This window comes from Oncorhynchus tshawytscha, linkage group LG16 (genome assembly GCF_018296145.1).
Source record: "Oncorhynchus tshawytscha isolate Ot180627B linkage group LG16, Otsh_v2.0, whole genome shotgun sequence".
NCBI classification, from domain to species: Eukaryota; Metazoa; Chordata; class Actinopteri; order Salmoniformes; family Salmonidae; genus Oncorhynchus; species Oncorhynchus tshawytscha.
In genome coordinates this window covers 32,987,401-33,003,152 of record NC_056444.1, presented here as the reverse complement: position 1 = coordinate 33,003,152, position 15,752 = coordinate 32,987,401, and the positions used below count along the sequence as shown (strand labels likewise).

Sequence of the window (15,752 nt, the reverse complement as noted above, 5' to 3'; positions counted from 1 at the left end):
CCCCTCTTCTTCCTCCTCTTCTCCATCACCTCCCTTCCTCATCCCTTCTTTTGGCTATGGTATGTTGATTGCTTCCAGGAATACTCCAGTTGTGTCTGTACTTTAATGCCACTGATATAATGCCCTTTCCAATCAAGTCTGAAGGGCAAGAAATTCACATTGAAGGATTATGGTCTGTCTTTCAACCTCAAACAAACAATGTAATTATTGTAATGGCTGGCATTCAACTAGAAAGCATATGCGAAAATACTTTATTATCAGCAATCGTTAGTTCTATTAGTAATGTGGATTGTAGAACATGTCCTTTTGAATTACAGTCTTCTCTGGTTGTTGGCATGGTATGGCATTTACAGTTTAGATTTTGATAGAGGCTGCTCAGAGTGAGTGGGCTCTTTGATGTGGACAATGGGCCAACCAGGCTCCATTGGCTGCCCGGCATAGAAATATAATTACTAGAATGGAAATCCTCATTCTGAAGGTATTTTTCTCCATAATGTTTTTCTCCATTCTATTTCTATAACGGGGATCCTGCCTCAGAGTGAGCTGCTTGTGGGTGGTCACCCCCACTAAATGATCCTTATAACTTCTTCTGTGTGCGATTTTAAAATAATCATTTGACGGACATACATCTAGTGTATTACAAGCAATTATTGGTATCATGATTGTCTTTGAAATTTGTGTTTATTTACACAAAGATTCACCACGAAGATTGCCATTTTCCCATTCACTATAATGTTAGTCTCAAAAACCTGACCTCAGGCAAAAGTGACTAGGGTCTGGTTTCAATTATGGACTCTTTTGGCAACTAAAATAAGGGAGAAAAAAAAATCCAGAGTGGGTTCTCTTCAGACAGACAAATCTCCCACCGAATCACGAGGCAGACATGCCAGAACGTCGCCATTCAAAGCCAAAGTTTGCAGGCAAAACCTTTGCAGTGGTTTTAGTGAAGGTAGTTGAAGCAAACTAGCAGTTACGTTGCTCCTCTATGCTAAAAGAGTCCATGAGTGAAACCAGAGCCTAGTTACTGTTGCCTAGGGTTGTGTTTTCCAGACCAGTATAATGGGGGATCCTGTTTTCTGCAAACAATGCCTGCAGTACAGCGTTCGGCCTTGAACTTCCGCGGCTTCAATGAGAGGGGGCAGTCGTTCTCCCCCGGGCCAGACCTGGGTGGACGGCTGACTCTAAACACTGACCGATTGGCTCGCTCACAGCACTAACGATCCACTCCTGCTGTTGACTGTACGTTACCATGGTAACGCGGGCTGATCAGTTAATCTCAGTGCAAGGTGTGGTCTTTTTGGAACTCCTTTTATAAACAGTTCAAGTTTAGGAGAACTCAACGAGAACGGAAAGAGCTAAAGCAGCTTTCATAAACAGTACAAACTGATGACACCCGTTACTCATATGAAAAGTTACTTGAGTGTTAACTTTTTTTTGCAACGGGCAGTCATTGCGACGGGCAATTTTAGATTCACTCCTAATTTCCTGAAGTAAAAGCCGGAGCAAAATAAATGCAATTTGGGATGCAGACGAAAACCCCTAAAATAGTCGACTTAGACAACATTCTCTACAGGCGCTGGATGATACAGCCAATCAGATCATAGCATTACACTTAATAAGACATTAAAAGGGTGGAAGGTGTGACATGGAATTGCTCTGAATGCTATAGTACATGGGTTGCCGGTGAAAGATGTTCGTAATACAGGGTCAAGGAAAGGCAGTCTTTCCCAACATTTTTCGCCGCTTGGTTGAAGAAAAATGAGTGTATAATAGTTCAAGGTTCTGACATTACATGTCATATCTACTTACAGTACATACACAACAGAAGCCATGCAGTTATAGCAACAAAACCTGGATTGTATCAAATCTAGAAACAACACCAAAACATATTAACAAGTACAGGGTCATTTCTAAACTCCATGATGGAAAGTTGTCAGGCTGGTTAGTCCCATCAAACTGTGTGGACTGAGTGATGGTGTTACACTCCACAGCAAATCACCTTTCCACCCATGAATCCAGGTCCTCTTGAACCCAACTGTGACATAGTCATCATACTGTAAGTATGGAACTTGTTATTGAGTTAAAGGGACTTATAGCAGAGTGAATGCACACATTTCCAATATGTGATCCCTTCTGGAATTGAACCATACAACCTTGATGTTGCCAGCGACACACACTCTAACCAGCTGAGCCAAAGCGGACCACCACCATTGTCTCTGAGAGAAGTCTAAAGAGTGGTTGATGTTTCCAGGTCTCTGGGACAGGCCTCATCCATAATTCACTGTGTATAATCCTGTGGATGATGGATAGCCTGGGAGGCCTTGTACCGTACTTTACTGTTTGTGGCCTGTCGTTAGCACTGCTGAATAATTAAAATACTATTTATGGCTTATTGGCTCTCTCCGTGATACTTTATAGGCCTTCAGTATCCATCTATGTATTTAATCACAGAAAGTTCTCAAAATAAACAAAAAAAACGTAACGCACTAAACAAAGTAAACTAAACACATTCATAAGCAGTGCATGTCAAGAAAGTTGTCTACTTTCATTTCTAGGCTTAAGCATGATTGTTAAATACATATTTTAGTTCAATTAGTTTGTTTTGTGAACTATTTCCCACAGAAAATAGTCAATCAACCCTTTCCCTTCCATTCTTCTTTAAAATCAGAGCCAGACCATTACCCTTTTACCAAAGCAAAGCAGAAATGTGTTTGCTTCGTGTAGCATCATGGCTTGCTCAGGTCAGAGAAACAACAGAGACATTGGTTGAAGAGAGGGTTTGTGCAGCCAGCGTGGCTCACCCCAGAGAGGAAAACAAAGACACATTTGCCGGAGAGTGAGTGAGTGAGTGAGTGAGTGAGTGAGTGAGTGAGTGAGTGAGTGAGTGAGTGAGTGAGTGAGTGAGTGAGTGAGTGAGTGAGTGAGTGAGAGAGAGAGAGAGAGAGAGAGAAAGTGAGAGGGACATCCCAGCTAACAACAAACATTCCCACAACTTTAGAGAACGTTCCCTTAGGAGTCTCATTAGGTCATTACCTAACGTTTTCATAGGAACATTCCAGAGATGTGCAAGGACTGTTTCCAAGAGACCACTCTCTTAATGTCAAACATTGTTGCCATGGTCTTAGAATATTCAATATTAATATTCTAGACACATTTCATTGGAACGTTGCAAGAATATTTCGGTGTCCAGTTTTCTGAGGAATATTCAATCAGCGTCACACCAAACATACACAGAACATAGTTGCCGCGTTCCATCAACGTCACACCAAACATACACAGAACATAGTTGCCACGTTCTATGAATATAACATGTTCATGCTCTAGACACGTTTCACGGGACGTTGCAAGATCAGTAATAATCCTCTTTGCAAGGACGGCTTGAAAAACAAACACTTGAGAGCAGCTGATTTCTCATGGCCGCGAAAGGTCAGCTGGTACAAATTGAGCTGCCTGGTCCTATCAGCTTAAAGGTCATGAACGCCTGATTGCTGTGTGTGAGAGAAGGAGGGGAAGAAATAGGAATAAAGAGTAGAGCGAGAGAGACAGAGAGAGGGGGGGCAGGCAAGAGAAAGAGGGGGGAGAGAGAGAGAGCAGAAAGAGTTTCACTGAAAAATTAGGACTGATCTGACAGCTGCTGGTGTGGTGCCTGTGGCATTTGGCAAATTGACCTGCTGTACAAGCTATAAAGCTGGAGTAAACAGTCATGGTGCAGGGCCGATTACCCCACAAGAAAAAGGGTTCCATCCCAAATGGCACCCTATTCCCTACATAGTGCACTACTTTTGACCAGAGTGTATGCCATTTGGGGGCGCATAAAAAAGGGATTTACATATGCCAGTCCCCTGACACTGTAGAACAGGGAAACTAACTGTCTCTGTGCCAAACACATGGACGACAAATTAACTGGCTCTGGCTCCATGTCTTGTTTTCAGTCGTGAGAAAGTGAAAACAGCCACAGCTCAGTCGCTCAATACCTCCAGGCCCTGCTTTATGCTGAGGTCATTGAAACACAAAGGATTGGGCTTTTTTACTGTCTTTCTCAGACTAAATAAAAGATGGTGCCTACATTAATCAGATATGCCAGGCCAAGCAGAATATAGCACTTCTTTGTTGCAGTGAGATATTTTTCAATTAAAAAAAATATATATATCTACACCAGTGGAGACAGACTCATCAGTGCGTGACGACTGGGTCTGGTAGTTAGACAGGTTCCATGATGAGTGGGAAGTGGGCATCTCCCATTATCTGTAGCCTATACTTGGCACACACGGTAGGCTACAACGAGGGCTACCCGTAATGCACCAGACCAGCCAGCACCTACACACAATGGCAATTTATTCCATCTGACCAACGGAAAAGACCCATTGAGCTAAAACTGGGGAGGGAGAGGAGGCGGAACACTCCTGCTATAGACAGTGTGGTCCGTTCCACTACACACTACAGTCCATATTATATAGTGCACTATATAGGGAATAGGGTGCCAGTTGGTACACAGGCCTGGTCCTGACCTCAGGCTGGGCCAGTCACAGCAGGGGACTGGAGGTACGTACCAGAGGGGGCTGGTGGAAGGAGCTATAGGAGGACGGGCTCATTGTATAGGCTGAAATGGTATGGTATCAAACACATCAAACATATTGAAACTACAGATTTGACTCCTCCTATAGCTCCTCCCACCAGCCTCCTCTGGTACATACAGCATCACCCTCTGTAGGTAGCTTCACCTCTTGATCCCCTGTTACAGTGTTAGGGTTCATACTGTTACTGTTTAGCATGTCTGATCTGGTTATACATAGGACCTTAGGCCAGTTGGTCCATAGCCCATCAAATCCAAAACAATGAGGATTTACTACGGAAAGTGTCAGGTACAGTACAGTACAGAGCAATACCCAGACAGAGAGGCCCATGTTAGGGTAGTATGACCCTGAAGAAGGCACAGTGATGCCCGAAACGTTGGTGTTTTTTTTACCCAAGAAATGACTAGGAGGTTATATATATGGAGTGTGCGACTCTCTTTTTATAGCTTACAGTTTAACTAGATACTAAGCTAAACAAGATACTGAGATAATCTATTGCATTGTTTGTCAGCAGCAAAATGTGTGTGTGTGTGTGGTGTGTGTCCCTGGTATATGGGACCACTCAGTAGGAAGTACTTGCAGTACTATTGGTATTCCATTAAGCCTCTTCATTGATTTCTGAATGCACACTACTGCACATCACAACTTCACTGTCCCCTGGAAAGGCGCGCTGTAAAACATAACTGATACAGATAGGATATGGAAGTGGTATGTCCACATGAATGTACACTACACAACAGTTCTTTACTTAATGACCTTTTGAAGACAGGACAATCAGTTCATGGTTAGATGAACCAATCCCAGGGAGGGATACTGATGAGAAGAGGAAACAACAAAACATCATTGTTATCTGGGACGTTCAGATCCTGTTCATACGCTAATGAGGATAGCTTTGATCGTGGCCTGCGTCCCCAATAGCACCCTACGCAGTATATAATGCACTGCTACTATTGGCCCTGGTCAAAAGTACTTCACTATATAGGGCGCCATTTAGGAGGCAGTACATGTGTTTTATATACACAGGAACATTCACGCAGAGACTCTTTCAGTCAGTATTATGCTGTGACCTAGTTATGGTATCTACCGTGGTACAGTACACTCCTACATCACTGATCCTATTTGAATGGACTTGTTGTTATTCTACCAGAGCTAGCAGACCAGTTATATACACTATATACACACACAATTCAAAAAGGCACTCGCACATCTGGGCACATCTTTTTTTGCAGGTGCATGGTAACAGTTGAATAAAATGAGAAAAAAGAAGAAACCTGCACACCACTCCTGATAGTATCACTGATCTTTCATAAGATTTTGTATATATACACTATATATACAAAAGTATGTGGCCACCTCTTGAAATGAGTGGATTCAGCTATTTCAGTCACACCCATTACTGACACGTGTATAAAAATGAGCACACAGCCATGCAATCTCCGTAGACAAAAATTGGCAGTAGAATGGTGTTACTGAAGAGGCTCCCGAGTGGTGCAGTGATCTAAGGCACTGCATTTTAGTGCTAGAGGCGTCACTATAGACCGTGGTTCAATTCCAGGCTGTATCACAACCGGCCGTGATTGGGAGTTCAATAGGGCGGCGCACAATTGGCCCAGCGGCGGTAGGGTTTGGCCGGGGTAGGCCGTCATTGTAAATAAGGTGTTCCTAACTGACTTGCCTAGTTAAATAAAGGTTTAATAAAAAAATAAAAGAGCTCAGTGACTTTCAATGTGGCGCCATCATAGGATGCCACCTTACCAACAAGTCAGTTTGCCAAATTTCTGCCCTCTTAGAGCTGTCCCGGTCAACTGTAAGGGCTGTTACTGTGAAGTGGAAATGTCTGGGAGCAACAATGGCTCAGCCGCAAAGTGGTAGACCACACAAGCTCACAGAACGGAACCGCCGTGTGTTAAAGCAGCTAGTGCGTAAAAATGGTCTGTCCTCGGTTGCAACACTCACTGCCAAGTTCCAAACTGCCTCTGGAAGCAACGTCAGCGCAATAACTGTTGGTCAGGAGCTTCATGAAGTGGGTTTCCATGGCCGAGCAGCCGAACACCACCCTAAAATCGCAATGCCAAGCGTCGGCTGTAGTGCTGACCACCATTGGACTCTAGAGCGGTGGAAACGCGGTCTCTGGAGTGAATAATCACGCTTCACCATCTGGCAGTTCGACGGAAGAATATGGGTTTGGCGGATGCCAGGAGAACTGTACCTGCCCGAATGCATAGTGCCAACTGTAATGTTTGGAGGAGGAATGGTGGTCTGGGACTGTTTTTCTTGGTTCGGGCTAGGCACCTTAGTGCCAGTGAAGGGAAATCTTAATGCTACAGCATACAATGATAGAGGATTCTGTACTGCCAACATTGTGGCAACAGTTTGGGGAAGGCCCTTTCCTGTTCCAGCATGACAATGTCCCTGTGCAGAAAGCAAGGTCCATGGGGAAATGGTTTGACGAGATAGGTGTGGAAGAACTTGACTGGCCTGCAGAGAGCCCTGACCTCAACCCCATTGAACACCTGTAGGATGAATTGGAACACCTACTGCGAGCCAGGCCTAATCGACCAACATCAGTGCCCGACCTCACTAATGCTCATGGCTGAATGGAAGCAAGTCCCCGCATCAATGTTCCAACATCTAGCGGAAAGCTTTCCCAGAAGAGTGGAGGCTGTTATAGCAGCAAAGGGGGGACCAACTCCATATTAATGCCCATGATTTTGGAATGAGATGTTCGACGAGCAGGTTTCCACATACTTTTGGTCATGTACCTTGTCCAGCACTATGGACAGATTCAATAACATGAGACATGCATGGAACCATGGAAGATGTAGTGATCAGAACAGTGTAGTTTTGAATCTGCCAGAACAGTGTAGTTTTGAATCTGTTAAATAGAACAGAGGCCATTTTAGTACTATCAATTCATCATAAATACATCGGTATGATTCACAGACTGCCTCTTTGCACTGAAACCAAATACACATCTAAATATTTCTCCAAAGTGATAATAAAAAAAAAACTGAGGCATATCTTACATGCGAAGAGTTTATTTATGAATAATCTGCAATGTTATACAACACTAGCACACTCGGACTGTATGTATGCTCCTTTTTAATGATCATAACATGAATACAGACAAACATGTGGCTCCAAAAACAGAGTTCCCTTTTTACAATACTCAAAAAAATACCTTGCTTTCATTTTAAATACGTGGCATACATTTTTGGAAATAAAATATGCATTATATGAAATATAACAGCTGCTTATTGGGTAGACTATAGTACCAAATGCGATTATATGCAAATACCTCTCTCTCCATAACACCTTCTTACGAATTACATGCAATAACAAAAAGATAATGGATGCCTGTATGCACGTACAAAAAAAGCTGTACAGACTTTGTATGAAAATAGAAAACATCACAGCAAGATATGCAACGATAGTATCTATGTTACAAATAGCTTGCAGTACAAAAGGTCTATGAGAATGACCATTTAACGATAGTCCACCTGGAACCTAGCCTAGAGTTACAGGGCAAAGGGTTGGTAGTGTCAACCATAGAATTACAATGATTAGAAGTAGAATCATACTTAGAATTTCAATCATTCTAATTCGATGGTGTCAACATTATCCTGTGCTTGATATCAGGGCTACTGTATCACAAACTCAAAGCTCAAACTGACTTCCTGCTTACGCAACATCCATCCGTACCGCATAAATTCAATCCCGGGGTAAAGATAATAGCAGTATGTTTGTAGCAAGCGGGGAAAAATAACATATTGAAGTCTTTATACATGGAAACCTGTTTTGGTTCAGAATTAGACTTAGATCTTTCAACAAGTACTGGTTGATGACACACACGGCCTTCCATATAGTCTAATGTGATATGCAAGCCAGTTATTTGAGCAACAACATAAAGGTGTATAACAATTACAATGAAATCCTTAGTGAAGAGCATGTAAACATATGAATTGCTATGCTTTGCCAGCTTACAAGGCGTTTGATATGTTGAACATTTACATTTATCAGGTTAATGAATTAACATTTTATATATCAAAGATATAGTTTTGATTTCCATAACATACATCATTATTATTGCCAAAATAACACAAAATGGTCTTATCCATATACAATTAAGGATGAATTACAACATGTCCAGTTGAAATAAGAAAATGAGCTTAGCCATCAAAGTACACATACTGTATGTGTTAAACATAAAGAAACATTTGGTACGCCTCAAAATGGCAGCATATCCCCTATATCCCTCCAACTCAACTCTGGACCTTGAAGTCAGTTCCACTGCATTTTTTCATTGTTCCCTTCTAATCAGGGACTGATTTACACCTGGGACACCAGGTGGGTGCAATTAATAATTAGGTAGAACAGAAGAACAGCCGTCTGCTGACCTCATAGGGTAAGAGTTGAGTACCCCTGCCCTTCATAGTCCACTCATTTTGACTAGGGTCAATAGGGCTCTGGTCAAAAAGCAGCGCACTATGGCATAGGGTGCTATTTGGGACTCAGCCTACCACAGAAACAGAAGTGTGTACAAGGCACACTGAGATCCTTACATGTCTATCTATTGTTCCTTGCAAAAAAAAAGCACTTTTGGAAAAAATGTGATATATTCACGTGATATCTCAAAAATTGATTTATGTGAGCAAATGAAACTGCACGGTTAAATATAAACCTCTTTTACATTTGAAAATATACTTAAAATATACTTCTTTTTTGTACAGTATGAGGATTGATTAACAAAAATAAATACATTTTGCGAAATGAAATGCAGCTGCGATTGCTGATGCTGAAAGAACAAAATCTGACCCCTGACACAGTCCTGACACAGTCCTGACACAGTCCTGACACAGTCCTGACACACCATGGCACTAGAAATGAAAGGAAACGGTCCTCGCATTCACCCGAGGAACCCCTCCAACGGTGAACCACCAGCGACTCACAGACAGTTGACACAGGACCAGTGACGTTAGCTAACAGTGCCACCTCTGGTGCTCTCAGTACCAAATGGTAGAGATTTAACGCAACGATTTGTAATGAGATCAATGTCTTGGGCCCCATCTCAAATGTAGGTGTCTAGGGGGCAGTTTGGGATTGGGCCTTACAGGGCACAGGCTCTCGGCTGCTCTCTCAAAGCAGCCCCAAGAGAAGCCCTGTGTAACAACAGTATTGCTCTGAGTGACACTTTTGTCAAACACCACAGTGTTTTATATCTAGCCTGATCCCAGATCTGTCTGTGCCGTCATGCCAACTGTCAAACCAATGACCATAGGAGGTGGCAGGACAGCAAAAACAAATCCGGGACCAGGCTATTCTCAATCTGGTCCAGCCTCGTATTGAATTACATTCTCAGGCTCACGGCCAATAACAGAAAACAGGAAAGATGTATCCATTGGTAATAACATCTCAAGAGTATAGCTTTCAAAATCGGATTCTTCTTCGACATTTAAGTTCTCAACGCAGGTAAGAAAATATACAGTTCAGCAACAAACCTCACAAAAGTATGTTGGAATAAAACCTTAAACCTCTATAATTATTATTTACATTTGGTGTGTGCATAAGTAACACTGATTGTAATGCGAGACGTTTGTCTTTTTGTGGATTCATCTCATAGTAACGGTTTGTGTTTGAAAAGCAGAAGCACTTCTTTACATTCATATTCCAACATCAGGCCTCTAGGAAGGAACCACAGTGCTGTTGTATTGGGATTTGTGAGACAGTTGATGACAGACATGCAATTCCAAGAAAACCCAGCTAACGTCCCAAATGGCACCCTATTTACTATACAGTGTACTACTTTTACCAGAGCCCAAAGGGCCCTAGTCAAAAGTAGGACACTAATGACTGGAAGCGTCTGGAAGGAGAGGAGGATGGTGAAGAGGAGGAAGAGGAGGGTAAGTAGAAGTATGTCCAGGTGGTTCTCTTGTTTGGCAGTCGAGAGGCCATTGGAGCACCAAGAGTCAGACAGACATTATAGACTGTTGCTGTTGCGTAAACAATGCTTGTACTGGTGAAAAGGGCGCACAGTGGTTGGAGGGGGGTCATGGGGTGAGATTAAGTTTGTGTCCTAATTCCCTATCTAGTGCACTACTTTTGGCCAGGGCCGATAGAGTTCTGGTCAAAAGAAGTGCACTATATAGGGAATAGGGTGCTATTTGGGAGACACACAAAGGCATTGACTGAAAAGTTTACGGACGGATGGGCGGACGGAGCGGTGACCAAAGCCAATTCCCCCCCAGATGTCCAAGGTATTGATAGAGGTCGAGGTTACACTCTCTCCACTCGACTAGGATCATAGGAGTCTGAGGAGTAAAAGAACGGACACCAATCACAATCCAGTCAGAGATTCACGATGATGATTCCATTAGCTAAAAGGTTCATTGATACACAGTAATGAGAACACAGGGAAATCCAAGTCTGGGTGCCAGTCTGTTTGTACAATCATGCCAACTCTTGGTCACTCATTGCAATGCCAATCTGGCAAGAACACAAACAGATCTGGGACCAGGCTAGGAAAATCCATCTTACTTAAAACAACTTGTTTCAGTGAGTCACAGTGGTCTCGGAGGACTCCCAGCTCACACACACACCCTTCCATCGACACCCGCTAAACCAACCCAATAAACAGTTCTATCATACAGCTGGAATTATCATTTCTGGAGTGGTTTTATGGCTGGGTTCTCCCACAGTTCTGCTATAAAAACACTTTATTGTCCACTTAGGTCAAACTGCCATTTAACCAGCCAGAGCAAAGGTTGCATCCCTACTAGTTCATCTGAGAATGTTCTTAGTGTGTTTTCCAGCAGTATTAGTCTTTAGAATGTATTAAAACCAAGTCTAAATGAAACTTCTATCACTCATATGCTAGGATAATAGCTCCCTCTTGTGGCACACATGCCAAAACAAATCTCCCTTCCACTAATGAACGAAGTTGAAGGAAATGCACATCTTTCAAGATCAAACAAAATATATTTACCTGTGCCTATTGTACAATGACGTATTTAATGCACTTTGAACTGTAGTATGAAAAGTGTTTTAAAATGGTTCTTATTTAAGGCATGCATGTGTCAATGTTCCTACCGTACCCGAGAGCATCTCGCCGTCCTCTAGGGTGGGAGAGGAGCCACAGGAAGACACACTGAAGCTCAGGGGGAGGGTGATCTCTCTCTTGGCCACCGTGCCGCTACGAGGTTTAGGGATGGGCTTGGGGAGGAGAGGAGGTTTCATAGGTCTGGAGACCGGCTCTGGCCTAACCTCCTGTTGGACATCTGGTTTCTCACTCCTCTCCGGCTCCTGCCCCTCTCTTTTCTCAGCTGGCTCTACCACCTCATCCTTCTCCACCTCCTGCCACCCTATTTTCTCATCTGGCTCTACCACCTCATCCTTCTCCACCTCCTGCCCCTCTCTTTTCGTCTTTGGCTCTTTCTCCTCATCCTTCTTCCCCTTGATTTTGACTTCCTCTTTCTCCTCATCCTCCTGCATGACCTCTGGCTCATCTTCTATCTCTTTCCCCTCCGCCTTGGACTCCATCCTCAACTCCTCTATCTCCCCCCTCTTTCTCTTCTCCTCTGCCTGCCTCATCCCTTCCCCTGGGTTTGCGTCCTTCTCTCGCTCTGCCTCTACCACTACCCCAGTCTCTTTTTCTGGTTCTGCCTCTCCTGAACTCCTGACACGAATGCAGGAGACAGAGAACGGCTCATCCATGTGGGCCATGCTCTCGGTGCAGCCAGGTGATATGGAGGAGGGGGACGAGGAGAGCCTGGGGGAGGCACCACCACTACCGTGTCCCTTCTTTCCTTGCCTCTCCCCACCTCCTCCCACACTCAGCACGCTGAGGGCCAGCTCCTCGTCTCGGGTCATGGGCAGAGACAGGGGCAGACTACTGGGAGGGAACTCCGGTAGCTCCAGCACCATGGAGGGGTTGCTCTGGCTCTCTCCACCTCCTCCAGCATGTCTGTCTTCATATACTGATAGGCTGTCATCCTTACTGGGTCCTCCTCCTTTCTCCTCTCCCAAGGTAACCACGGATACGTCTACCTCCATCACTTGTTCGTACTGTCTTCTCACATGCTTTGTCTCCGTGTCTCTGTCCGGACTGTGCTCCTGGGTTTCTTCTTTGTGTTGTCTCTGATTCTCTGTGTTGTCTATATGCTCCTGCTCCTCCTCTTTCTGTTCAACCAGGCCCAGTGATTCCACAGCCTGTGCTCCTTCTGGATGGAGTTCTGGTGTCCCTCCCCCAGTATTTGTGTCATATTGGTTCTGCTGCTCTCTGTAAGGGCTGTGCGCCTGCATTTCACCTATGCCAGTCTCTCCTTCCTCCTCGCTCTCCTCCACCATCCCCTGCAGTGACTCCTCCTCTCTCTCCTGTACCCGGCTCTGCAGTGAATCCGGGGCTACGTCTATCCCCAGTATCCTGGCTGCTCTCTGCTCCATCGTCTCGTTCTCAGGGATCCCCTTGGCACACTTCACCTCATATAGATTACTCAGGTCCTCCGTGGGCCTGGTGTTCGCCTTCTCCTTGATCAGCAGGGTCTCCAGGTGTCGATCTGCCAACGTCGCCTCGTTACGCCAACTCAGAGGATCGGAGCTGACGCTGTATCTGTAGTTGCCATCCTTGAAGGCGATCGCTGCCTCCCGGGTCAGCCTGCCGGGTCGTGGTGACCCCCGCAACCCTTCACCTCTTGGCGACCTGCTGTTCTCACTCCGTGCCCTGCGGATGTTCAGATTGGGCTCATGGCCTCTGAATCTGGGTGGCACGACGGGCACATTATCCGGCTTTACCTTCCTCTCCTCTTCCACTACTTTAGTGGGGCCCAGCTCGTCCTTATTACTGCCCTCACGGATGTGCGCAACCTCAACCTGGCTGCTTTTGGCTAGAGGTTTCTCTCCGCTCTCCCATAATAGCTGTACGTTGTGACATAGTTCCTTGTGTTCTAACGATGTGAGCGGTGTGAATGTGGGGCCACAGTGCTGGTCCTGCTCTCCGAGACTCCCAGGGGCCTCAGTGTAGACGGTGAGCCCCACGTCCCTCAATAGAGACTCCTTGGCGACGTCCTGCTCCTGCCTGTAGGTAAGCCTGGGGTCATAGGTTTCCCTGTGGTCACTCTGTTCATTGTGGAGTTTGTAGTCTCTGAAACCAGTTGGCACCAGGTCCTCTCTCAGTGGTCTGGGGATGCTGGTCCTGTTCTGGGGCTGGGGCCTGGAGAAGGCACTCCTCACCTCCCTATATTCTGGGTCTATAGAGGAACCAGGGCCCCAGCTGTCTAGTCTGGGCCTGATGGTAGGGACGTTGTTGTTGGGTTTGTTATTCAGGCGCTGGTCTGGAAGGCTAACTGTCTCCCGCTCAGAATCTAGAGGGAGAGGGGCTATGGGCTGATGTTGATGTTGTGGGTCTTCTCCGCTCAGCTCCATGATGTTCCTGTACACCTCGTCCAGGTCATCTATACACTGGTCCACACTGGGTCTCCTGGGCTGGACCTTCTGGTTCTTCTGGATCTGGTCTAGTTCTACGCCTGCAGCCTTGTTGAAACACTCCAGCTCCTCAATGGCGTCCCACGGCCGCCGGCTCACCGGCTTCAGCAGGAACTGACCAAACGCCACCTGGCCCTGGCTGTTAGCGTTGACATCGTCTGGGGGTTTGGTAGTGGTGTTGGAGGTGGTGGTAGTAGCACCAGTCTTTCTGGATGTGGAGGTATGTTGGTCTCTCTCCTCCCCAGATCCAGAGGGTGGAGGCTGGGGTGGGAGTGATGGAAGTGACAGGGGCTGGGCCGGGCTGATACTGAGGCGGGAGAAGGCGCTGTTGCTGGACGGGTGGAGGTTCTTCTGGCCTTTCATGGGGTAGCCCACGCCGTAGGAGGCGGACACAGAGCTGCAGTCGGGTCCCACGCCGCTGTCTGTGGTTGTGTCTGAGGCCGGGTGGCCTGGCTCCTGACCCCCCTGTCCTCCAGGCTGACCTGTCCCCCCTGTACACCCAGGACCCTTCACGGGGGAGCTGGTCTGGGTTTCCTGGTTCCTGTACTGGTCCCCGGGCCAGGAGCCGGCATAGCACAGCTCCTTGTCAGCACTGGCCTGGAGTGACCAGGCGTCTACTATCTCCTTCCTCAGAGGACCCTTCCTGGTGCTTCTCATAGAACTGAAGCTGCTGGTGTGGGACGGGGGTTTGAGACCCATGTCTGATAACGACTTGCTACGGAGGCTTTGGCTGTTGTCTGATTGGACCACAGTGTTTTGGTTGTCTTCTGTGGCGAAGACGCTCACGATTGGCAGACTACTTGGCAGACTGTCAGGCATCTTCTCGTTATTGTTCTGGTCTGCTGTGGAGACTGAGTCTTTATTGGTTTGTTGTTGCTGCATGTGGATGGGGACAGACACCAGGCAGAATATGGTCTCACTGTGAGACTTCCTCTTAGAGTTTCTGTTGTTGTGGTCTACCCCCGAGTCTCCTGGAACTATCTTCTTCACCTGCGTGATGGTTGTTTCCGAGAATCCTTGGTCTGAGCTGGAGCTAAGAAGCACCGATGAAGCCGTGGCTGGGGGTTGGAAGGCAGAGAAACCACCTAGGTTGTTTTTGGGATTATACCTGTTACAGTTTTGGTCAGTTGCTGCTGGGAAGTTATCTAGTGAGTCAGTCTCTTTGTGCAAATCGCTGTGCTGCTGCTTCCACCGGTTATTCTTATTGTCATAGTCGCTAGTAGACTTCGGCGTTGTTGGACTGGCTGGATCTGACGTGCTGGCAAGTGTCGGCGGGGCCCCCGTGGAGGCGAGGGACAGGAAGGCACTGTCATCAGACGAGTGGTCTGACACGGTGACACTGGGAAGCTCAGAGGATGTGGAGTTACGGATGTGGCGAATGTTGTCGGGGTCCGTCATGGAGTTACCTCCGCCACCTAGAGACGAGCTTCCTCCCCCGGAATTTTGTCGGACACGTGGGTCGTGGACGTACTGGATGCCAGGACCCAGGCCCGGCTGGTGCTGCTGCTCGCTGTAGCCAGGGTAGAGCTGCTTCCGGTGGGGCATGCTCCTCTCTCGGAGGGGCTCTCTCTGAGGCTCCGGCCAGGACCCTCCTCCACCGGTGTGTCTGCTACTGAACCAGGGGTCCGGGGTCCCACGCATCTGTTGCTGCTGGAACACCTGGTGGTACCTGATAATAACAAATGATAAAGTATTTAACAT

At 46.3% G+C, this 15,752-nt stretch overlaps 1 protein-coding gene across 2 annotated transcripts in view; it reads right to left on the bottom strand.

Annotated features, from left to right (window-relative positions):
• Positions 1 to 7,596: 7,596 nt before the first annotated feature.
• Positions 7,597 to 15,752, bottom strand: part of jcada (junctional cadherin 5 associated a) — a 34,663-nt gene continuing 26,507 nt past the window's right edge. For both annotated transcript variants that reach the window (XM_024374741.2, XM_024374739.2), the window contains 2 exons: positions 11,666 to 15,720; positions 7,597 to 10,882 (listed from right to left, as the gene is read on the bottom strand). In XM_024374741.2, the coding sequence (XP_024230509.1) occupies positions 10,848 to 10,882; positions 11,666 to 15,720 (4,090 nt within the window). In that variant the 3' untranslated portion in view covers positions 7,597 to 10,847. The remainder of the gene's footprint in view (positions 10,883 to 11,665; positions 15,721 to 15,752) is intronic.